Source organism: Zootoca vivipara, chromosome 10 (genome assembly GCF_965207765.1).
Source record: "Zootoca vivipara chromosome 10, rZooViv2.hap1.1, whole genome shotgun sequence".
In the NCBI taxonomy this organism is placed as follows: domain Eukaryota; kingdom Metazoa; phylum Chordata; class Lepidosauria; order Squamata; family Lacertidae; genus Zootoca; species Zootoca vivipara.
This window is the reverse complement of record NC_142593.1, coordinates 45,130,259-45,155,807: the sequence shown is the minus strand read 5'-3', so window position 1 is coordinate 45,155,807 and position 25,549 is coordinate 45,130,259. Positions and strand designations below refer to the sequence as shown.

At 43.2% G+C, this 25,549-nt stretch overlaps 2 protein-coding genes across 7 annotated transcripts in view; one reads left to right on the top strand and one right to left on the bottom strand.

The window, feature by feature from the left end:
- Positions 1–1,675, top strand: part of OSMR (oncostatin M receptor) — a 41,897-nt gene extending 40,222 nt beyond the window's left edge. For all 4 annotated transcript variants that reach the window (XM_088653230.1, XM_088653226.1, XM_088653229.1 and 1 more), the window contains one exon: positions 70–1,675. In XM_088653230.1, the coding sequence (XP_088509356.1) occupies positions 70–504 (435 nt within the window). In that variant the 3' untranslated portion in view covers positions 505–1,675. The remainder of the gene's footprint in view (positions 1–69) is intronic.
- Positions 1,676–3,842: 2,167 nt separating this feature from the next.
- RICTOR (RPTOR independent companion of MTOR complex 2) overlaps positions 3,843–25,549 on the bottom strand; it is a 68,874-nt gene continuing 47,167 nt past the window's right edge. For 2 of the 3 annotated variants that reach the window (XM_035100375.3, XM_088653225.1), the window contains exons 27-39: positions 25,032–25,141; positions 24,815–24,902; positions 22,689–22,781; positions 21,868–21,974; positions 20,913–21,142; positions 16,996–18,025; positions 15,880–16,060; positions 15,181–15,265; positions 14,541–14,780; positions 13,944–14,102; positions 11,009–11,132; positions 9,431–9,569; positions 7,883–9,334 (exon numbers count right to left, since the gene is read on the bottom strand). In XM_035100375.3, the coding sequence (XP_034956266.1) occupies positions 9,266–9,334; positions 9,431–9,569; positions 11,009–11,132; positions 13,944–14,102; positions 14,541–14,780; positions 15,181–15,265; positions 15,880–16,060; positions 16,996–18,025; positions 20,913–21,142; positions 21,868–21,974; positions 22,689–22,781; positions 24,815–24,902; positions 25,032–25,141 (2,655 nt within the window). In that variant the 3' untranslated portion in view covers positions 7,883–9,265. Of the gene's footprint in view, positions 9,335–9,430; positions 9,570–11,008; positions 11,133–13,943; positions 14,103–14,540; positions 14,781–15,180; positions 15,266–15,879; positions 16,061–16,995; positions 18,026–20,912; positions 21,143–21,867; positions 21,975–22,688; positions 22,782–24,814; positions 24,903–25,031; positions 25,142–25,549 lie in introns of all 3 variants that reach the window. The other variant, XM_035100376.3, reaches the window with a different exon arrangement.

The window sequence follows — 25,549 nt, the reverse complement described above, 5'->3', positions numbered from 1 at the left end:
TTCTTTTTTAGGGAGTGCTCTTTATCTTCATCTTTCTGAGTCTGGTTTTAATTTGCTTGCTTTCTGTAGATTCCACAGGTGAAGTCCGGACCCATGGAAATAAGCGACACCCCTCCCAGCAAATTACAGCTGATGGGAACATGTCCAGGTCCTGTCTGCAAGCAGCCTCCACTTCCAATTTTTGTGGAAAATTGGAGCTACTTTAACCCGCACGGTTGCGAGACTCTACCATCACAAAAGGCAGCAAGCAAGAAGCCCAACTTACCTCTGACATCTTACCAGCCGCTCGAGCGCTTTGGTTTTGGAAGCACCGCTATCAGCCACCCGCCAGAAACGAGTGAAGGTGATTTAGACTCTCTCTCTCAAACAGAAGTGTCTCTCGGCGTGGGTTCTGTTGAACCCAGGCAGCTATCGGTTTACAAACCCCAGCTGTCCCAAGAGTCCAGAGCAAACGCACCTGCATCCGATGATGAAATGGCGCGTTTAACTGCTATACACTGTTGAGCTCTGTACAGGAGCTGCTTCTAGATCCTAGTCTCTGAAGCCGGACAGGTGGATGCGGTTTAGTCCTGCTGGCCACATGACCCGGAAAGCTGTCTGTGGACAAACACCAGCTCCCTTGGCCTGAAAGCGAGATGAGCACCTCAATCCCATAGTCGCCTTTGACTGGACTTAACCGTCCGGGGGTCCTTTGCCTTTTTTACCTTATGTGGAAACAAACAGAGGTGGTGATCCTTACAATCACTCCTTCTCATAGTGCAAATGGGGACAGTACATCACGGTAGAAGAATCTGCAAAGTGCTCTTTTTTCTGCTTTCGGCTTGGTTCACACATTTAGGCCATGAACTTACGGTGCGGCAGAGAGAGATTTCTGCTGCACCCAGGCCCCTGCTGGCTCCTTTGGGTCAGTGTGGAAAGAGGCAACTTTTTCTTCATTCTCTCTTCCATGCCACCCTTAATTCCTATTGAGCACAAAGGCAGGGAAATTAATTTCCAGTCTGGTATGGCTTCAGGGCTGATCCAGTTAGGGGAATGGGGAAGTTTTGGATCCTGTGGATCCCAGGGCGCTCTGTGTCAGGGCTTGAGATTGTGGCTTTTTCTAAAGCTGGTGTCAGGCAGAGGAATGGTGGGAGGAAGCAGCTGGGGAGCCACTAAAGTAAGAAGGCTCGTATGCTTGTCCCCTCTTCCCTCCCAGTCCCTTTTCCTTTTGTGTTGTGTCTTTTATACAGAGAGCAGGGAATCCCTTTGCACTGATATTTGTAAGCCAGTTTAGGTGCCTTTGGGGGGTGGGGTGGAAGAGCAGGGTAAAGAATAAAATAATATTTTTTAAAGGTGTACCATTCTTACGTCAGGATTTGCCTAATGAACTCCATCAGCAGAAGCCCTGGGCAAGGCCTTTCACTTGCGCAACAGGGCTTTCCCCTGTGCCCCCCTGTATTGGCTGGGGATGTGTTTCGTGAGACCCCTAGAGCATGCAAGGGAAGAGGGGAGGGGGGTTGTTCCATCTGGTAAACTGACATGCTTGCACAGACAGAACATTCAACATAGCGCGACCTTGAGTTTCACATAAAGCATGCACATTTCTAAGGAATTCAGCTGGAAATACTTGCAACTTTTAAACATGACTGGTCCAGTCATACCGTATGTTTCCCAATTAAATTCAGTACAGAACCAAGTTGCACCTTACTGGTTTCTTTACATTTATATAATACCATTTGGGATTCCTTTAAATGCTAACGGGGATCGCGGACCGTTCTACTGGAGCCAGCCGATCTTCTCATGCTTTCCACTTGAGTTGCATTTGAAACTCTTTGAGGACTCCTCAAGAGTTTCAAAAGCACTTTCCCATGTGTTGAAAGAAAATGCCCATAAATTTCAAGAGCGAAGTGCCACTGGGTGGGCGGTCTGTTGGTTCCTGATCACCTTAGGAGTCTAATCAGCTCCTCTCAGCAGCTACTTTTCTTGCCCAAGACAGAGCCTCTCCAAGTGATTTTTCATTTTGAAAGAAACAAAACAAAAATGTCCAGGGTATCTCAACACAGCTGCCCTTCCAGCTGTTGGAATGCTGCTCTCATTAGCCCCAGCCAGCCTGGGGACCGATGGTGTGGGATGATGGGAGTTGCAACCTATCTCGGGGGCACCATGTTGACTACTCTTGCTCTTCCGACCTCTATACTACTGGAAGCTATTGGCACAAGGTAGAGAACTTTCATACTACTGTCCATGCGGGTCCCGCTAACCGGAAATTCATCAATCTGCCCTTAAAGAATTATGCCCAAACATTGCTATACACTCCACAGATTCACTTATCTGTACAGTCGACTTCCTTACTTTTTTTGTGTGCTTTGCGGGTAACCATCGGCCATTTTCAAACAGAAACCACGGGGAAAGAGAGAGAGTGGGGACCAAGGTCAGACAAATCATACAGAAGGAAAAGTTGGACCTATCAGTGAGCAAGAGAGCTCTGACAAACCTGCTATTTCCTTTGGCTGTAGTGATTTCAGGAAGAAACCGGGGGGGGGGGGGGGAGATCGAACAAACCCTGCATTAGAATATGAACATTCACCTAATGAACCATTCCCTGGAAATGCATTGTGCTTATAAAGCAGGACCTGCTTCAGTTTCACTACAGCTGAAGTGGTCGTGGCTCAGGGGTAGTAGGGCATCTGGACCAATGTTCAACCCTTGGCAACTCCAAATAGGGAGAGGCCCCTGCCTGAGATCCCGAGCAGCTGCTGCCTGCCAGTGTGGGCAACGCTGAGCTAGATGGACCACTGGGTCTGACTCCCACGTAAGTCAGCTTGCGTAGTATTAGGTTACAGTGCCGCCTGGTGGGGAAAAGGAAAACTCCAGGTCAGCTTTAAAAGGAAACAAAAAATGAAGGGTGAAGGCAGAAAGCCACAGCTAATAAAAGGTCAAAAGACAAGACAAATGCTAAACACCAACAACCCTACTTGGTTGTTCAACGCAATTAGAATCACATGGGGAGCAGGGACACGCACAGGACCTGCCCCCCTCCACCACTTTCGTCCACGCATTGGCAGGCAAACATCTGAATAGGGCTAATGTCTCGATACAGTGGCAAACCTGAGTTGCAAAAACGAAAGGGATATTTACCTTAAATTTGCCGTAAGGTGATTAGCTTGGTACCCAGTAGCACCAAACGGTGCAAAGATGGTGAAACACCAGGCGTTTTACTTTAAGAGAGCAAGTTTAAAGTCCATTTTATTAACAATGCATCCCTTTGATAAGATAATGCTTCAGGAGGCTTTTAATGTTCATAGATGTGAACTGTACACGCTGTACAAAACAAAACAAAAATCCAAAAAGGGGGGGGGAAAAGAGAAAGAATCCAGATGGGCAGATCCAATTGGGGACAAAGCCTCTTCAAAATTATACACAGCTCAATGAAATATCCATACAGAAAATATATAAATATTTTTTTCTTTCTTTCTATGTTACAGGTATACAATATAAATCAGATTTCAATGTCCATTCAGTGACCTACAAACAATATAACTTCCAAATATGTAGCAGCTTGTCAACTAAAAAAAAAGAAAAAAGGAAATATGACCACATGAGGTGGAGACAATGAACTTTGAAGTTTTTCATACTCTCTTCTCCCACTCCTCAGAATGATTAATTTACATAATCTCTAACATCACACATAGTTTGGGTTATTGGCAGCCACTATTGAAACACATCTCCCCGCCCCCCACCCACCCACAAATTACACCTACAAAATACTGCCCCTCCCCCTCAAAACTTCTTGCGTTTTGTGCTAATCTAACCTTACGCAGTGGCAGAATGGCAAGTTCTCTCGCTCTTCTTTTTCTTTTCTATTTTTGGCATAAATTACATTTTTTTCAAATTAAATAGTGTCTATTTTATACAAGCAGGTCAAGCAAAAAAAAAGTGCAATTTCTGCATGCTGTGGCGTTGCTATTCAACTATTTTACAAAAGAAAAAAAATCCAAATAAAAACCACGTCCTTGACTGAATTAAAAAATAATAATTACATAGCAAATCTGGAGGTTTGCGCTGAGATGTCTAAAAACAAAAACAAAAAAACCCCCACAAAGACAGGGCTATTGCCATTTCTAGAAAAAGGAAAATTTCTAGTAGGGATTCTACCATGTTCCCATCACCACTAGCCAGCATTTAATAGTGAGGTACATTTAACTGGAAAACACAGGCCCATCTGCAGTGTCACATTTTTCTGCACAAGAGGGCAAGCGGAAGGGTACGGTAATAAGGATTGTTACAGAAGGCAATCTCCAATTAAAATCTCTATTAAAAGCAAAAAAGAAAAAGGATCAATACGTTTAAGGCAATATTCATCCAGAGTTAAGCCCTAAATTTATAAGTGCCTCTCTTTGGGTCGGACCCCATGCCCTCTGAAACTTACATTCACTTCACAAGTGGGACATCAACTTTACAAAAATCTTTATATATAGAGTGCTGCCAGAAACGCAAGCAGCCGAGCTGCAACCAAAATGCTTCCAGAATTGTATTTCTTCCTTATACTGCTATTTGAAGAGTTACCAAAGGACATTCTCTGTTGCCTGGCAAGTATTCTAGAATGTGTCGGAGAAAGCAACTTTCCTCTTCTAGAGGAATGAAAACCGATGGTGCCTAATTAGCAGCAGCCTACATGGCGGATATTATGAACAGGGTCTTTTTAGGACTGTGTGGGCCTTTTGTCACGCATCTGACAATATGACTTGGATCTTCTGTGGACAGAGCTTTCCTGTCTTCCGCTCCCCTTTGCCCTTTCAAAAAATATGCTCCTGGGAGTTGGAGGGGCCTTTGGGACTAGAAGGGGAAGCCATTGGCAAATAGAGAGGAAATTGGCAGAAATCACCCTGCTTATGTGAGCAGAGGACCAACTTTGAATCCAGGCCTATATTGCAAGGGGCCAACACTTCCTTGTCTGATGATCAGACCTTTTAAAGACACAGAGAATTAGTAACAGCTAAAGGTTTTCTATGCATATCATATAATCAGGCTGCTGCCATAAATGTATTAATGGAGATGTTGAACTGGAGGTACTCAGATCTAACAGTCGGCGTCATAGCCAATATCTAATCCTTAATTTATCTCTCACAGGAAAAATAGAATTCCTACAGAGTTACATTTGGAATGCGCTGAACCAAAGCAGGAAAAGGGTGTCAATTAAAAGTGTTCTCTCAAATGCAGCTTTTGGGAATACTACATGCTCCCCTTTCCCTCTAAAAGACCTGGAGAACTTTGGGGTCTTTTGTTTAAAATCCCTTCTGTCCAACTTTTACTGCAGTAAGTAGGGCAGGACAGTGTGTGTGCGTGAGAGTGGGATAGCTGCATCTAAACAAGGGTCGGTTCTGAAGCACTTGGAATCTCCTTTGTGACGTGCCTCACAATGTCAGAAGGGGGATCAGTAGCACAAGGATTTCTACAGGGATCGGATGCACTGATGTCCCAGAAGTCACTGAGCCAAGCCTGCAGTTCCCACCCTTCTGCAAAAGCAACAGTGGGACATAGTATGAGGGGCATGGTCCACACCACCCACATAATTCAAAATGCGATGCTGAGAGTTTCCCCACATGCCATCGTATTTTCCTTTTCAGGGAACGTTTCCTATGGTTTTGGCTTGGTGCTAAATTCCTGTGTAGGAGCACCTAAGGCTACCCTGTCGAATTCTTGATCCTCCGAGCCAAATGCAACCGACCAAGTATATACAGCCACCCTCTGATTTTTCTGTATCTCGGAGACTCATGAGGTTGTCAAACACTCAGGCAGTTCACAATTCAGGGCTTTTGCATTTGGCTTGATTAAAGGTTAATCAAAGATTAAAGTTAAAGGACATCCAAGTATTCAACCGAATGAGATGCTACCGTGACTGGCCAAGGAGTACTCAGTTCAAAACACAGCTTCTCAATGAAAACACATTGTGTTACACTCCAGAATATTTTCTGCCACATCAAATTAATTGACAAATTAAAGTAAACGCAAGGTATCATATATGAAACACTCAGTACTGACATTATTACATCCTCGACACTTACGGAAATATGTTGCCTTTCCTTAAATGTACTTGAAAAAAATCACTTGATGTTACTTTGCACTTTTCTTGGTGATCGTCAGGATTGGAAGTCAAGAGTTTTTTGCACTTAAAAAAAAGGTAGTGGTGAATTTTCTGGGTGTAGATGCTGCAATCCAAGTTTACTGTTTAATTTTCCCTATTCATTTTTCATGTCCCTTCTTTAAGAGCTGGGTTGGAAAGCCTAACCACCTGAACAATTTATTTTGTTAAATATAGATTTATTTATTTATTTTTTAAAAAAGCCTTAGCTACCTTTTGTCTTGGAAGCAGAAATGTAAACTAGAGTTCATGAATTAACTCCAGCTGGAATCAGCAACCTATAGGCCTTAATTACTCTATCCTAACTGAGGTAGTGTTCACTACTACTGTATTAGATTGCGGTTCCCCCCCCCCCATTTTAACCATGAGTACTACATCACTCCTTTGGGGTTTACACCACTATTTGGTCTACTGCAGCTAGCATTTTGGTTTTTGCAAAGGAGTTGTATTTAAGTCCAAACGATATATCTGTACATACTGGCGGATAAGATTAATAGATTCCATGCGGTTAATAGGTAGGCAGTAAAGCAGCTGAAGCTCCCCACCAAAATCTCCAAAGAGCTCTGATGGAAATGGGGGGGGGGGGGAATCTGAGGGAGCTAATTTTGCTAGGAACCCTCCATTTATAGGCCTAAAGGGGTTCTACAGATTAAATTATAGTGAAGGCCACATGACCCGATGAAAGCAGTTTTAACAAGTAATACTATAGGAAGGGGGAAATGGCCAACTCTTACTTGAAAGGAACCTCCACGGCCACTCCAAACATTCCTCTACAGCTCAAGGAAAATAAGACGTCTGGGTAAAGTGTGGTGGTGGTGGTGGGGAGGTGACAACTGCCTCTACGGGCCCTCTGCTCCTTCCTGTCACCTTCCAGTTAACAGCTTCCAAAAGTAACAAATGGGAGAAAAGTAACTTCAAAGACCTAGTAACTATTCTTATTTCCTCCCCCCCCCTGCCATCATCATATGTGAAAGAAGATCTCAAAACCTCTGCAAGCCCCCCAACCCCACCCAGTGTCGCATCCCTTGGAACCCCACCCAGTGTCGCATCCCTTGGAACCAAAGTCATCATCAAGTCTGAAGAGGTGAAAATGAGCCCGCCACCGAGACAACTCCTGTTCCTTGAAAATTATTTGCTCCCCAATGGCAGGTTAGGATGGCAGTGTGGACAATGCAAGGAAAACACGGAGGCTGGAGATGAACGCTGAGCTCATCGAGCCAGGAGAAAGAGGCTTTGGCAAAAAGTAAGCCATAGTGTGATGGGGAAGATGCTCTCAAGAGGAGCCACCGTGGTGAATGTGGGAGAAGAACAAAAGAAGTGGATTCGGGTGCTGTGTATCCAAAACTTCCAGAGGTTAAGAACTGCTCGTTCTTCCATCTGCCCTGTACAGGAAGGGCAAGGAGCCTAAGTGAAAGAAGGGCTCACGAGGAACTGCAAAAAGGAGCTTGACAAAAAGATGCCGGCTGTAAGCACTTGCCAGTTTCCTACTAAGGAAAGCAGTGACTCTTAGAGGTGGTTTGGCCTTTTAACTTTTGCAGTCTTCCCTGAGTTGTGGAGCTTTTTTTTTTTGGAATGGCAATGGAGGTAACCTAACCAAGATTGGATTACGTAATGAAAAATTCAAATATTCTTAACGTTCTATAACATGGAACAAAATCCTACCACAAAAAGAATTAGCGCACTGATTAAGCTGTGATAAGGAATATGCAAAACTGAGCTAATTACACCTTGATAAGCAAATCTTTGAATTTGTTTAATGGGGGGGGGGGGAAAGAGAGGTAAAAATGGGTGGACATATGATTGCCAGTACAGTCCCGCTGTACTATTTTCATACACAAGAAATTACAGAGTGACCTCAATCCACTACAGCCAGTCTTTTGTAATGAAAGTGGTTGGGCATTTGTATGTACAGGTTTGCATATATCAAGTTATTTGATTCTAGGGGGGGCTTTCGGTCTGGGGACAAGATGCACGTGTTTCAAGTCTGCACTTCTAGAAATTTAGGAATCGCACTAAGGGTGTGGGGAGAACTGACCTATATATTGTCACCATCACATCATCTGTGCAAAGAATCTGTGAAAGAACAATGGATTAAAGCAAAGGAGTGTTCGCTTCCGCATTGCACCTTTAAGGCTTTTCACTACCATTACCGGTATTCTGTTGCAATTAACCTTTCACATGTATAATCAAAGCTAAGTGGTAAGGAGAAAAATTAAAGACATGGAATGTGGTATTTTTTTTTTCCTTGCCTCTTTCCTGATCAAAAGCAGCAACGGGTATATATTTCCTAGTTTTTCTTGATAAAGTATGCACCCTTATTTGATGGAAGTCATGCTTGTTAAAAGGTTTACATTTAGACAATTTACATACTAGATGAGCATTAATGTAGAAAACCCGACCGAACAACATGCATTATTATATGTACAGGGAAATTCTGATCCCAGGGGTCTGAGAAGTGATTTGTTCTTTTCTTAAAAAATAATAATCGAACTGTAGTGAAGTTCCTTAATTGGTTCAGTTAACACATCATCACATGTAACTGCAACAAAACTGGACCGACTGCTAACACAAATAAGGATTTTTGCTGTTGTAACAATAACTTAAGACTACCCCAAGTTACTAAGGATTCTCTCTCTCTCTCAGAGACCAGAAATTCTCCAAGTAGTGTTTCACAAAGGTTAGGAAAAAGATCACAGAAAGCCATCATTAATCCCCTGACGTCCACAGTTCGAGCAGCTCCATTGATGACAATGGAGATAGATCCTTAGCTGCTCCGAGATCCAGGGTTTAAAAGGCATCACTCTCTGTCCTGAACGGAAGTTTTAAAAAAACACAACCATGTACAACACGTCCCTGCACGCTGTCCTCTGTTATTACGATGCTGCGTTTCAAAAATAAGTGAAATGAAAACCTGTGCAAGTGTTCAGTGCTTCGTTCTCCTTGCATATCTTGGTAATTGCTACTTTCATTGTTTTAACCATTCCCATAGGGCTCAGATGGATGGATGGGGAAGCAAGTTTCATGGAGGAGAGGTTCTGTTACTTGTACCCAGAATGCTTCTCTTCTCTTCGCCCAGTCAATTAGACGCTATTATCCGAGGCTACCGACAACTTCATATTTAACCACACCACAAAAAACAAGGGGTCAGGATTCAGCCGATGGGTTAGCCATTTGCTGATTGGTTGCTAGTACAGCTTCTGCTTCTTCGTGCATCTGGAAGTAATGAGATAGAATGTTGGTAAATTAGCATTAAAGACAAAGTCGTACTGGAAGCCTATCAAGAATTAGCTAGATTTCACTTCAACTCACTTGTAAAAACTGGACATCTTGAAAGAGCTCTTGTATGAACCTTCGGGATGGTAATCGAAATGTGCAGTGAGCTAGCAAGTAGGACACTTCAGAGTAAAGGCATATGTCATCGAATGCTTGGGGAAACTTCTCTTTAATTCTAATCAGAAAGAAAAAGAAACCAATTCATGTGCCATGATTTAACTGTTCCATCAAAACCTAATACCATAAACCTTTAGGGAAGGAAGCTGAGACAGCTATCTGATATTCCACGCAAATCAATGAAGACAAATCTCAGGAAATAATAATGTGAATTCAATTGAAAGAGGAACAAAAATACAGACTGAAAAGACAAATATGGAACTGAAAAGGCTTGAACGAGTCTAATCCGAACCTCAAAGGGCATATGCTCACAATTACTGCAGCATGTGATAGATGCAGGAAAATAGTTTTCCAAGATGGTCATATCCCCATTACCAGATGTTGGATTCAACTGCTGCAGATGTTACACTGACATTGTTGTGTCAAAAGCATATCAAAAGTGATATGAACCGAACACGCCCACAACAATCTTAACCACAGACATGGCATAAACTTGACATCTCACACTTGGGCCCTGAAGCCATGACGGCTAAGTAATTTTATTAACTCTAGAACCAAGTACAGCAACCACCTTTGCTAAGGGATTGGCTGATGGGTCACGGTTTCAATGGCATCTCTCAAAGGAAGGCTTTGCCACAATTGCCAAGGCCTCCAAACCCACCTATGATTCTAGACTGGCATATGGGATAGTCTCCACTCCCCGCACCCCAATCAACAGTAATGATTTCTAACATATTCTCATTGCGTCCTCTTTGGTAAGAGCTGATGATGCCAGGAGCTCACCCACAACCTTCCTCCCCACTCTTCCCAACTCCAAAGGATTAGAGAGGAGCCTGAGAGGGCTACACCTGTCAGTTTGCATTTCTTAGTGCAGAAAGTATTGATCTGATGTATAGAGATCTTTCCTGTTCTAATTAATTCAAGAGGGTTCTGGAAGCTTCTCTGTGTGAAAGAAACAAGCAGGAGGTTCCTGATGTTTGGGTATTCCTTCAGAGAGGCTGAGTACAGCTGGCTTAAACTGGTCCTGTTATCTCTTTCAGTCAAGGTCATGCTGACTATAAATATAGGCCAGAAGGAACCTGGGCTTCACTTTATCTCTCTTCCTTCTGGTGTGGTGTTCTGTACATAGTATCCTTAGTGTTAAGGTTTAGACTTATTATAAGTTATTGTAAGTTTAAGTTAAGTCTGCTGCAACTGGATTTCTTATGGATAGTGCCAATCCTGAAGGTATTGGATTTGTGACCATTTATGCTCATTTGCCTTCAGTAGCAGTAAAGCTACCATCGCCTTTGGTCTATTTTTTGGGAATCCTGCAACTTGTTTAAGTTTTTACTCCGCTATGTTTACTCTGATATGTGTGAATCTGCTCTGGATCAATATTGAGTAGAATTCCACGACAACATCCATCCCCCTTTCCTCTGCCTCCCTCAGCCACTGCTGACAGACTATTTGCAGAAAGCTAAAATTGTAGCGAGAAGAGAAGAGAGTGCTACTTACGTCAAGAGACCTGTTTCATGTCCTTTAGTTCCTACTGAACTGCTCAGGTTGATCACTAATCGCAAGACTTCCTTCCTCAGTAGTATGCGGCATACAGGGGTATCATCTGGGATTGACTTTACACCTTGAGGGGGAAGGACATTTTACAGAATCAAAATCGTTCCATGCGTATTCAATGAGAAGTGCCACACTTGCATTACAATGCCTGCCATTAGGCCAAGGACTCATTCAGATGTTATTCCCTCTCCTCAACACTACATATGGGGCCAAAGTCTAGGGCCAAGAAGAAACAAACACAGATCCTCCTGGTCTGGACCTTCATTTCTACATGCAATAAAGGAGACAGGGGAAAACAGAGGACAACATGAAGGAATTGTGTCACCCCAAAACACTATGCACAGAGGGTGCGAGCACATGTTGTGGAAGGTGGGAAAATGAACGCTGCCTGAATGGCCCTTAAGAGAACACACATCACCTTCCACTATTTGGCAGTTGTAATGTTAGGAAAAACCTAATAAAGGTTGCGGAGGACGCGGGTGGCGCTGTAGTGTAAACCACAACCTAGGGCTTGCTGATCGGAAGGTCGGCAGTTTGAATCCCCGAGACGGGGGGGGGGGGGGGAGAGCTCCCGTTGTTTGGTCCCAGCTCCTGCCAACCTAGCAGTTCAAAAGCACATCAAAGTGCAAGTAAATACCGTGTTTCTCATATTATAAGTCATGTCTTATATTAATTTTTTCTTCAAAAAAACACGACATGGCTTATTTTTGAGGGATGTCTTATTTTTTAATAAAGTGCACGCGGGCGCTGTTTGCCGGGCTTGTCAAGCCCAGCAAACAGCGCCCGCCGATCTTCGGTGACAGGCGGGGGTGGGCGGAGAGCGGAGAACGATCTCCGCTTCCCCCCCACCCCCGCCTGTCACACAGCACAGGTCGGCGGGCGCTGTTTGCCGGGCTTGTCAAGCCCAGCTAGGAGCGCCCGCCGATCTTCGGTGACAGGCGGGGATGGGGGGAGAGCGGAGAACGATCTCCGCTTCTCCCCCACCCCCGCCTGTCACACAGCACAGGTCGGCGGGCGCTGTTTGCCGGGCTTGTCAAGCCCAGCTAGGAGCGCCCGCCGATCTTCGGTGACAGGCGGGGATGGGGGGAGAGCGGAGAACAATCTCCGCTTCTCCCCCACCCCCGCCTGTCACACAGCACAGGTCGGCGGGCGCTGTTTGCCGGGCTTGTCAAGCCCAGCTAGGAGCGCCCGCCGATCTTCGGTGACAGGCGGGGGTGGGGGGAGAGCGGAGAACGATCTCCGCTTCTCCCCCACCCCCGCCTGTCACACAGCACAGGTCGGCGGGCGCTGTTTGCCGGGCTTGTCAAGCCCAGCTAGGAGCGCCCGCCGATCTTCGGTGACAGGCGGGGATGGGGGGAGAGCGGAGAACGATCTCCGCTTCTCCCCCACCCCCGCCTGTCACACAGCACAGGTCGGCGGGCGCTGTTTGCCGGGCTTGTCAAGCCCAGCTAGGAGCGCCCGCCGATCTTCGGTGACAGGCGGGGGTGGGGGGAGAGCGGAGAACGATCTCCGCTTCTCCCCCACCCCCGCCTGTCACACAGCACAGGGCCGAAGATCGGCGGGCGCTGTTTGCCGGGCTTGTCAAGCCCAGCAAACAGCGCCCGCCGATCTTTGGTGACAGGCGGGGGTGGGGGGAGAGCGGAGAACGACCTCCGCTTCCCCCCACCCCTGTCTGTCACACAGCACAGGTCCGAAGATCGGCGGGCGCTGTTTCCCGGGCTTGTCAAGCCCAGCAAGGAGCGCCCGCCGATCTTCGGCTCTGTCCCCCGATGCGCGACGGCTCGGGGAAGCAGGCAGGGAGCTCCTGCTGGGTCCCGCGCCTTCGCCTCTCGCTCGGTCGGGGCTACACGACATGGCTTATTTTCGGGGTATGTCTTATTTTTCACCAACCCTTAGAAATCCTGTCATGGCTTATTTTTGGGGGATGCCTTAAAATATGAGAAACACGGTAGGTACTGCTCCAGCGGGAAGGTAAACGGCGTTTCCGTGCACTGCTCTGGTTGGCCAGAAGCGGCTTAGTCATGCTGGCCACATGACCTGGAAGCTGTCTGCGGACAAACGCTAGCTCCCTCGGCCTATAGAGCGAGATGAGCGCCACAACCCCAGAGTCGTCCGTGACTGGACCTAACGGTCAGGGGTACCTTTACCTTTAATAAAGGTTGCAGTCCTAAGTTGAGCTAGAGGAAGAACATGTTCATGCAATAAAGGTAAAGGTAAAGGGACCCCTGACCATTAGGTCCAGTCGCGGACGACTCTGGGGTTGCGGCACTCATCTCACTTTACTGGCCAAGGGAGCCGGCGTACAGCTTCCGGGTCATATGGCCAGCATATATTATTATTATTATTATTATTATTATTATTATTATTATTATTATTATTATTTATACCCCGCCCATCTGGCCGGGTTCCCCCAGCCACTCTGGGCGGCTTCCAACAAAACACTAAAATACAAAAATCCATCAAACATTAAAAGCTTCCCTAAACAGGGCTGCCTTAAGATGCCTTCTAAAGGTCTGGTAATTGTTGTTTTCTTTGACCTCTGGTGGGAGGGCATTCCACAGGGTGGGTGCCACTACCGAGAAGGCCTAACTAAGCCACTTCTGGTGTGGCTTAGTTAGCATGACTAAGCCACTTCTGGTGAACCAGAGCAGCGCATGGAAACGCCGTTTACCTTCCCGCGGGGATTCGAACCGCCGACCTTCTGATCGGCAAGCCCTAGGCTCTGTGGTTTAGACCACAGCGCCACCCGCATGCAATACCGACACGCAAAATGTTCAGAATCAGGCTGCAAGTGCCTTAAAGAAAATATCTGACTTCTTCCCAATAACTAGAGGTAGGCAGAGTCACATGTTGTTATGCTTATAATAAAGCCACTTACCTATCACAATATCCGTACTCTTGGTGCTACTAGTTGAGCCATGAGATACAGCATCGCTGCATCCCGAAATCCCAGAAAACTTTGAGGAATGGGGGACCACATCCAAGTGATTGTGCATGGGTTTTCCACACCAGTCAGAATAAGGAATGTCTGAAAATTCTGAAAATACATACGGAATGGTTTATAAAGGAAAATATATAGCTTCATTTCAACTTAGATAATTTAACGTAATATAAATTATAATTGTGAACCATAGCCATGTTAACTTCCACAGAATATGACACCCTACATTAAATTTCAGTGTAGGTTTCTGCGTCTCAGGACTATGAAACATTCTGGAAAGTTATTTCATGATGAATGAGAAGCCCAAAACAGGTCTCCAGCCTCCATAACCTTGACGCAAATAGGAGCAATGGCTGGACCAGGCACCCCCAAACTCAGTCCTCCATATGTTTTGGGACTACAACTCCCATCATCCCTAGCCAACAGGACCAATGGTCAGGGATGATAGGAATTGTAGTCCCAAAACATCTGGAGGGCTGAGTTTGGGGATGCCTGGGCTAGACTTCTGACTGAAAGAGGCCCAGCTGTACTAACCAGTGTGACTATAGGAAGAATTCACTTTGTTTTGCTGGTAGCCCAAAATGTGTGTGCAGACACAATAAAGGCAATTCTCTTCTGTGTGCTCTTGGAGCCCCGTGTCTTCCATGCTTTCAAGGAACTGAGAAGCATCCGAGCGGCTTGTGTTCATTATCTCTGTAAGACTGATCTGCTGGCGAAGCATCTGGAAGGGACTCTTCACCACCTCGGAAGAACCACTCGGCACACCTGGAGAGGCTTCCAGTTAAAGGACAGAAAAACAAATATTAATGATAAGTGTGGCAGAAGACCAGCTTTTGCCATTCAACCCCATGTCTGACTTTTTGGGAATTATTTTGTTCTATAAAATTAGTCAGTGCTGCCAAGAAATAAATTGGCACTGACAAAATTCCAGAAGGAACTCAAAAAAGTGTGAAGACTCATAGAATCATAGAGTTGGAAGAGACCACAAGGGCCATCCAGTCCAACCCCCTGCCAAGCAGGAAACACCATCAAAGCATTCCTGACATATGCCTGTCAAGCCTCTGCTTAAAGACCTCCAAAGAAGGAGACTCCACCACACTCCTTGGCAGCAAATTCCACTGCTGAACAGACTCCATTGCAGACCAAAAAAAAAAGAGTGGAAAGGAAAAGGTACCTCCAGCATCTTGGGGATAGACTTTAGCGCCTCGTTCATCAAGTGAAGGCATGGTCTTCTTCTGGAAATAAGGGGTTTCCTTTACCTGAAATATTTGAAGTGAAAAATTATACGGATGAGTTTTTAGAAAAGCGAACAAGCCCTCTATTTTTTGGTAAATAGCCATTCATTCAAGCATTTAATTTGAATGCGAATTCACAACTCAGAGCAGCCAACATTTAAAAAATCCCACATTTTCATAAAACATAGAAACATGTAAAACTCAATCATAAAGACATTATCTGCCTCACAAAGGGAGGTCTCCTTATTAAGTGGGCAGGCTGATCTGGTGATCTGCAAGAGAACAGTCCCTAAATTATCTGACCCTAAGTCATTTATAGGGCTTTAATGATGATGACTGATGGTTTGAATTGGAAAGAAATGGATAACCAGTAAATATGTGGATTTAGGCTTCAAATAAGGGTTTTTTAAAAATCATGCTAGAGTTGATCAAGTAAGTTAGCCAAATTGCTCCATGCTAATCCCTTCTCTGAGTAAGTGTAGCTTCCAGAGGATATATTCATTAGAACAATGAATCTAAGATGCCAAATTCTCTCACGTGAACGGGAAGTGATTTCACATGAGGGAACCTGTCATCTCAGATTCATTGTTCTGATGTTGTTCTGCATGAAAATTTACACACACACACAGTGTACATACCTGAAATATTTCATTGATATCAACTGGGAGAGCAAGCCCAATGTAATCATCTGAACTTCCATAAGTAGCATTAGACACCATGGAACGAACAGAAGAAGAACGCTGCAGTGTATTTTGGTTAATAGGGCTTAATAAATCCTCTTTATCTAAAGATGATGCATAACTTAAAGCTCTCATGAACCTGTAACAGCATTAAGGGAACCAAGGTCAGTATAACCTGAAAATCACAACTCTGCTCTGTAATAACACAGACAGCATTTTTAAAGTAGGACTAGTTTGGGTGAGTATACAGTTTACCTTCTTATATATTATCTGTTTATTAATAATTGAAGGACATACTGTGAGAGCAACACATATACTGTTATGAACGGTTTTCCCAGCAGAAACTATTTCTAAGAGGTAAATTTGTGTTCAGTTCCAGATGGGCATCATCTGTATTTTCTACTCTCTTATTCCATTCGCATTCAGAAACTAACTTTGAAAATAGTTCAGTTAATATTTCCATTGCTCTGAACTTAAAAACCCCCTCCCGATTATTAAAATTATTATTTTAGAGTGAACTGCTTTGAGCAGGAGGGTTGGTTTTTCAATGCAACTGAGACTGTATGATAGGATTCAGCAGCCCTTCCTGAATTGGGACTGTGAATCAGTTGGTAGAGCATGATGCTCTTAATCTCAGGATTGTCGGTTCGAGCCCCGCATTGGGAGTTTTTACGATAGGATCCAATAGCCCTCCCTGAATTGGAAGGAGGCCCTGAGTTTGCTATTTTCCCTAAAGCCTGGTTGTTCAGAGTGCTAGGAATGCCCTGGGAATTCACTGGTATAGGCCCTTGCCTGAAGTGGAAGGCCATGACTGATTGAAAAAAGAAACTTTCATGCAGCTAGAGCTTTCTCCGAAGTTGAAACTGAACGGCCGTTTGCCTCTTAGGCGGTGGAAGCTATGGAAAACATATCAAAGGAAGCTTCGGCTGTGAATGGAGCTCTCCACTGCGTACAATTAAACTTGTTTGGATCACACCCCAAATTCCTGGATAATTTTTTTCTTGTTTAACAGCTGGAATCGCGAGAACACTACTTAGCTATGCTATGAAGAAAACTTGAGGAAGAAGTACTTACCTGTTTGGTGTTAGTCGAGAGTCTAGACTACCAGACTTCATAGTAATTGTGTCTGTGAAGAGCACATCCTTTGCTGGAGATGCCAGGGCTTCCGAATGTGACAAAGAGGGGTGCATCCTTTGCTGCTGCAAGCGTTTGAGCGTTGCGTACCCAAAGGCATCTCGCGAACTGGTGTAGCTGAAGTTATAGTCAGCCAGGCTTTTTATTGTAGCGAGCGAAGGGGCTTTAAGCGACTGTGCTCTCCGAGGAAGGGTGTGCGAGGACCCTGGTGGCACCAGGGAGACAGAATTTGATTTTGAGAGGGGGAGGTGGTTAGGCTGTGGGGTCGAGCACTGGATTGTTTTAACTGTCTTGGTACTCACCACAGTACTTAAACTCCCACTGTCTGTGTCTACATTTGCAGTGTCCACTCCCACAGTCTCCCGCGAAGGGCTCGAACTCATTGAACTTATGCCACTCGTTGTGGTGTCTGTATTGAAACTCAAGCTGCGGCTTTTGAAGTGAGTCTGCGTAGAAACCTCTCCTATCAGTCTTTCCCGGCTGGCATTTTCCCGGTGGTTTTCGTGGCCGAGGCCTTTGGGAAGCTTGAGGTCATTCTCGCCTATACTTGGAGTGCTATCTGCATCTTCGCTGTGTCTGCTCCCAACAAATGACGTTTCTAGTTTCAGGGTGTGGATTTTAGGCACCCGGAACATAGGGGCAAAGTCCTCGCCTCGTGTAAAATCCATGCTGCTGGAAGGCTCAGTTACTGTACGATTCCGTCTCAAACCCATCTTGCTCTCTGAAGAAGATAACTTGCCACCTTTAGGATCGCTGCTACTCCTATGTTTTTTATTAGGTAAGGTTAGAGAATTTAAAATGCGATTCTTCACAAGCCTGCTGGAAGTGAAGAAGGGGAAGGGACTACGATCCTTATCTTTCAAGGGTCCAGATCGGTCGTAGAAATTCTGTTCTGCATCTTCAGATATATCTAGGAAAAATGTGCTAGTAGAGGTGCTGCCAACCCTGTCATCTTCCAAAATAAACATACCTGAAATTTAAATAAAAGCTTGCATTGTTACAAATATTTTTGGTCTATGAATATTTGGTAACTAAAACTAGCTCTCAAAAGTCACTGCATAGTCTATGAAAGCCAACTGCATCGTAATGGCTAGAGGCTATTTTAGGAAGGGGAAATGTGCTTGGTATCCTTTTAGGTGCTACTAAACGTTACGTGAGAGTCCCATGGACTGCAAGAAGATCAAACCTATCCATTCTTAAGAATATCATCCCTGAGTGCTCACTGGAAGGACAGATCCTGAAGCTGAGGCTCCAATACTTTGGCCACCTTATGAGAAGAGAAGACTCCCTGGTAAAGATGGAGGACACAAGGAGGAGGGGACGACAGAGGATGAGATGGTTGGCAGTGTTCTCGAAGCTACCAACATGAGTCTGACCAAATTACAGGAGGCAGTGGAAGACAGGAGTGCCTGGCGTGCTCTGGTCCATGGGGTCACGAAGAGTCGGGCACGACTAAACGACTAACAACAACAACAAACGTTACTCGTAGGTTTCCAAGCACAATTCAAAGTGTTGGTGTTGAAATTTAAAGCCCTAAACGGCCTCAGTCCAGTATACCTGAAGGAGCATCTCCACCCCTGTCGTTCTACCCGGTCCAGCGCCAAGGGCTTTCTGGCAGTTCCCTCACTGCGAGAAGCCAAGTTGCAGGGAACCAGGCAGAGGGCCTTCTCGGTAGTGGCGCCTGCCCTGTGGAACGCCCTCCCACCAGAGAACAACAACTACCAGGCTTTTAGAAGACATCTGAAGGCAGCCCTGATTAGGAAAGCTTTTAATGTTTGATGGATTACTGTATTTTAATATTTTGTTGGAAGCTACCCAGAGTGGCAGGGGAGGCCCAGCCATATGGGCGGGGTATAAATAAATAAACAGAACCTGGCCTTTTTTTAAAAAAGAAAGAAAACAATGGTACACTTAATCACTTCTTGAGCAATCAAAATTTTCATATTAGTGTTCTTAATTTCACCTTTTAACATGAATTTAGGGGTCATCATGAGCCAAACTACACTTTTGGAAATGTACCATAATTTCATGCTGTAGGTGAGGGGTCAGTGTTTGTTCACATCAACTCCCACCTGTCCTAGACAGCAACGGCAACGATGATGGGAGTTGTAGTCCAGCAACAGCCTCAGGCTAAAATCAATTCTAAAATGAATGTGCCTCTCTTATATCAAAACATTACTTCGCATTATCTAGTTGGTGATAGTATTTACTTTCCACACCTGACTTTTCTGATTAGCTCCAACGTATCCCGAACCTGCTCTTTAGATACTCAAACTATCCTAATAGATATTTTGACGTTTCCCATATCCATCTTAAATCAGTTTCTAACTTTCAGGGAAGAATTTTCTCATGTCCAATCTTTATCTTCTCTTTTATACTATCATCCTGGAGGAGAAATGGATCTAATTCTATGCAAAGGAAATCAGTGTTCTATTTTTTCATTTACACCAGATAAAAGCATGATCTAAAATGATTACATTTGTAGTATTTTCTACAGCATCGGAAGATGAAACTAAAAAAAGACTATACAATCAAATTATAGAATCTCCAAGGGGGCTTTACCCAGTAGTGTATCTCTGTTGGCGGAAGGCACTTAAACCCAGCAGAGGCTTCTGTCAGCAGGACATAGAGGGTGAGGTTTTTGCCAATTCTCCTTCCCCCAGCAGCCTCAATCTGCCCCAAAGGGTTGGAGGACTGTACAGTATAGTAGGGAGGGGAGTAAGTGGAAATTCCCTCCTTTCACTGATGAAAGCTTTCACTGAATCAAAGTGCCTCTGATCATCAAAGGGACATTCTGGACACCCTATATCCCGATCATTTCTGAAATTATCAAAGGATACCCAGCCACGTTCTATAAACCTCGTCTTTATCCACTAAGCATACATCATGCTCATGTAAGAATACAGAATGCCTCAAAATGGGTAGGCAAAAGGAGATTCCAACTAAACATCAGGAAGAACTTTCTAATAGCAAGAGCTATTCAACAGTGGAACAGACTCTCTCATAAGGTTGTGGACTCTCCTTCCTTGGAGCTTTTTTAAGCAGAGGTTGGATGGCCATCTACCATGGGATGCTTTAGTTGAGATCAGGGTGGATAAAAATAAATGATTTAAAATAAATAAATAAATAAAATCAGATTTTTTAAAAAATAGGATTTTTTTAAAATAAAATGCTTTTTGAGGAAAATATATTCCATCATATAAAGATATTCCATCCAAATAAAGATTAGTTTTTTTAATTATGTAGAATAAGGCTGTATATATTTTTTTTTTTTTGGTAAATAAATTCCATTACGAGTGAGCTACAGAGGACAGTATTTAAGTTTTTCATGTGTAGGCTGGGCTGACAGTCTAAGTTTCTTAATATATATATATATATTGTTTAGCCAAATTAGTTAACAAACATGGATGTTTGTTTAAGCAAATAACATATGCTGTAATGTTATTGTTTCAGTTGAATACATCTATTTAAATTATTATTATTAAGGTAATGATTATTTATCTCCTTCCTAAGTACAACAGAAAAGTTGCCCAAATATGAATGATTAACCTATTAAACTGGGGATAGAAAAAACTAATATGAAAAGTTGTTATTCTAGAAATCATCATCTACTTGCATATTAAAGTTATACCAGCAAGAATTAGTCTTTATGTAGAAAACTATGATTAAAATCAAGCCTTACTGACTAGTGATTTAAATCGTGATTTATATCAGTTTGATTTAACTCAAATCCACCCTGGTTGGACTAGATGACCCCTGAGGTGCCTTCCAGCGCTACGATTCTATTGATTGACCCATGATCTGCTTTTTCCCAAAGGGAATTTACTAACTGTGCTGGCGCTGCTATGCATACTTACTTGACGGTGCAGATTCACTTTCACTGTTGTGCCTTGAACTGGTAGATTCAGAGTTCAAACTAAGAGTGCTGGGAATAGAGGAGAGTTCGTTGCAGAGTTGTTCCATGTCGTCGGGGACAACTGGCCAAGGCTGCCTACGACTGTGTCTCACTGCATCCCAGTTGTGATGCTTCAGAATGTCACAACCTTGTTTTGTTTTGGCGATCAGCCCAAGCACATAGACACACGTCCTATGTTTATAAAACAAAAATCCAATTTAAACAAATATGTATTTCACATTCAGGCCACCAAAACTATTCTCCAGCTTCTTTTCCCTCCCCTCAGGAAATGTTACTTGTGCTGCTCTATAAATATGTGAAATGAAAAATATAAATCCTTTGTGTAAGCTGGCCTGCAAATACAGGCTGAAAAACTGAATGGGTTCACATATGACTTGTAACTCTGAGGTGTCTTAACAGTGCAGTCTTGTATATGTCTACTCAGAAATAAGTCTCACTTAGTTCAATAAGGCTTATTCCTAGATAGGGTTGCAGCCTTATTCTCTAAGGGGATACAGAGTAGAACTAGGCATGTAACAGATATGAGGAGTGTTATTTCATTCACTACATGCCTATACAGTATTACTTAAAATTATTATCACTCAACACAGTAGGAGACGTCCAGTTTTGTTCCCATCTTCTGTGTGCGCTCCTCAAATCATGACTGCAACACACACACACGCACACACACCCATAAGGCTGCAAAACTAATGTCACAAAAAATCTATTAACATAATAATAACTAGCAACTTGCTATTTTAATAGTAAGTCACCTGATTATTATTATTTCAATTAAAAGGGTACCATTTCTAAAGAATAAAGCAGCAGATGGCATAGAATCATTCTAAAGACTCCAGGACAAAAAAAAAATTCCTATAAACACTTTATAAGTCAATTTCAAACCATGTCATACCTACCCTCTAATAGATAGGACTTCACAATGCTGGGCGAGTGCCATTATATCAGGGATGACATTTTCTTCTTGAAGCAAATTCAGACCCCAGTTTGAAGATCCAATATTACCCTGTAATGTAAACAATTTGTGATCAAATTTGCTATTGGCTGATACTGCTGATACTATGTCATATAACAAAGGGGTATTGGTTAGAACTTGATTAACAAACTTATGATATTTTGTATATAAGTTATACTGTACATTTCTTTATACCCACAGCTGAGTCTCTTTCACTTCAATTCAAGCCTTTTCTTTTACAATATTTAATAGCAGCTTGTTACAGTCTACCTACTTTCTCAACTTCATAGATATAACTTTAGATCTTTTATATTCTTCTCTCTCTCTCTCTCTCTCTCTCTCTCTCTCTCTCTCTCTCTCTCACACACACACACACACACACACACAAATATGATTGTTAATTTGGCTAGAAATATAGGGTTGGGTTCATATGCTCCCTTCCACATTGCAAAGTCTTTTGTCTTTAGATGCCTTACTTTCGACATTTTGAGATCTCTTTTGGATTAAAAGTGAAAAGACTAGGGGCTTCAAACACTGAAAATTGATTCTCAAATCCTGAATGCCCTACTATTAATAGTCATTACAAATCTATTTTATTCAGGAAAATAACGTGTATTAAGTGCTTAGTAATTATTTGCTGTATCTGTGGCCATTTAATTTGCAACATCCAAAACTCAAAAAACAGATCTTTGGGGGAACCATTATTGTTATTTTGGTTGCAGAAATGCAGAAAACACCATGGTGGATTTTTTTTTTTTTACTAACCAGAGCCCAGAGAGCTGCCTTCAGCTGCTTAATCCCTTCCCATTTATCCAGCATGGGGGAACGAACAGTGTAACTCAGGTCAGGAACAATACTCTAAAAGAATAAAAAGATCAATCACAAAGTAGCTTCAATGTGAAGCTTAACATTCTTCAAATCTGCTGAATTGCTTTTCAAACTTACATAAATGCTAAGAGCAAAATACAAATAGGTTTAGTTATTTTTTTTAATATAAAAAACATTTTAAACATTTTTTTCAAAAACTACCAACCATTTAAACAAGAGTACTACTGGTACTCTGGCAGATATACAGAACAATGATAACAGCTCTGGTCATTAAATAAGACTTTTTATTTATTTGTTTCAACAAGAAATATTTAAAAACACAAACATGTACAGTGGAACCTCGGTTTATGAACACCTCGGTTTATGAATTTTCGGTTTATGAACGCCGCAGACCCATCTGGAACGGATTAATTCACTTTCCATTACTTTCAATGGGAAAGTTCGTTTCAGTTTATGAACGCTTCAGTTTATGAACAGACTTCCGGAACCAATTACACCCATGCTTCAGTTTATGAACGCTTCAGTTTAAGTACTCTGTGGACCCGTCTGGAACGGATTAATCCACTTTCCATTACTTTCAATGGGAAAGTTCGCTTCAGTTTATGAACGCTTCAGTTTAAGTACTCCGCGGACTGTCTGGAACGGATTAATTCATTTTCCATTATTTTCAATGGGAAAGCTCGCTTCAGTTTATGAACGCTTCAGTTTATGAACAGACTTCCGGAACCAATTGTGTTCATAAACCGAGGTACCACTGTAATTCAATTTCTATAAAAATAAGCCAGTATTCTTTTCTTCTTTCAATTCAAAATTGAGAAGACACAGCTCAGAATTCGATCACATAAAGGTAAGAACAGCAGCATCTTGCACATTTCAGAACCAATCACCTAGTCCAGGCATAGGCAACCTTGGCTCTCCAGATGTTTTGGAACTACAGCTCCCATGATCCCTGACCACTGGCCCTGTTAGCTAGGGATCATGGGAGTTGTAGTTCCAAAACATCTAGAGAGCCAAGGTTGCCTATGCAAGACCTAGTCCTTAGCTATAGCATCCCAGAATGAAGAAAGGAAGAAAAAAAAGCAAATCCATGCACAAGTTGTGTGCTGTAAAGTGCATTCCCTTCCAGCTGGAAACAGCTCATGGAAAGTAGGTGCCAAAGTTTCTGATCTCTCAGCACAGCTGATATTGTGGCTCTGCCTCCCTTTTCTCTCTCTGTCTCTGTCTCTGTCTCTCTCTCTCTGTGCTGCAGCCTTTTGGAATGGCTGCAGCTAGGTGACAGTTGGTAGAGGAAGATACCACCACCTACCAGTGTTTGACACCCTACCCCAGAAGTCAGTATTCATAGCCTAAAAATGCAGAAAGACGAAAAGGCAATAGGATCCTCAGGCAGATAAAAGCAGTTCCCGTGGGATTACCAAAAAAGTACTTGGGGTGGCATCTAAGTCCACTTGCCCAACAAACCTCCCCCCCTTGCCCCCCCCAATCTGCTTTAGAAGGTTCATAGATCACAGAATTGTGGAGTTGGACAGGACCACAAGGTTCATCTAGTCCAACCGCCTGCAATGCGGTTGCCCAATCTTTTGCCCAATGTAGGACTTGAAGCTATGACCTTGGGGGAACCCCAAGCATAAATTCCGGGGGTATGCAGGGAGGGGGACTCCTGTGGCACAAGTGAAAATCCTTGTGCTAGCAGGTCATTTTATTCAGTGCTACCTTGGCTACAACCCTTGCTTTCTGTTCTGCAAGCAAAGTCTACACAACCTTGCTCACTATTCCAATCCGTGAAAAGGAGTCTTCTATGTGCTCCAGCTAAGTGAGAAAATTTAATCCCTAGCCGAAGCAAGCTTATTTTATAGAACAAGGATGCATGCATGGCCTGGGAATTCCTCTTCTGCAGTCCAAACAGAAAAAAAAACCAAGCCCAATTTCCCAATGATGTTGCATATGCCACACAATCCTGAACCAGTAGCATCCAAACAAATTGGGGGGGGGGCAATTCCAAGAAGGCTGCAATGCATTTAATGTTACCTTGATTTTGAATCAGGTATATTAAATTTCCTCACCTGAGCTTCCAACAAATGGCAGCCTGTTTTGTGGTGTACCAGTTGTCCATAGAGGTGAACCGGCAGGTAGACATGTGGCCTCTGTAATCTGCCAGAAAGAAAAATGGTCTGTTTGCACAGCATTCCTTATGGCTGTTTCAAAAACCAGTCACACAATCATCTCATATGTAGCAATTGCTTTAACAAACCGATCAAGGTCATTTGCAACTTAGCTTACCTTTGGTTGCTCCGGCGAACATAGTTATCGCCATCAACAGGTTTGCGGTATGTGGTAAGTGCTTCATTGAGTTGCTCTTCTATCAACTCAACATACTTTAGGTTGTACTCCTAAGATGATGGGATACAGAGCTCATGAGAGAGAGAGAAAATTCTCCAGCAGATCTTCGTATTTACAATACTGTGAAATTTGGACATTGTGATCCAAATGAGAAAAATCTTCTTATTTTCATAATTCCAAGGGAACTACTGAAGGTTTTTGAAGTCAAACGTTTGATTAAAAAGACAAAAGCTATTTTGGAATGAAAATATTTATTTACGAAAAATAGAAATGATTAAAAAGATAATGAGGAGAAAAAAGGGATACCGTTAACATAAGCCTGTGAAAAATAAGATATTGAAAAGTGTGCAACAAAAGGGACGGGAAGTATCTATATGTGGATGTAATGAGTGTATTTGCTTTGTATTTATATTTGTTCTGTAAACTTGTGAGGATACGTTTCGATGAAATATTGTGAG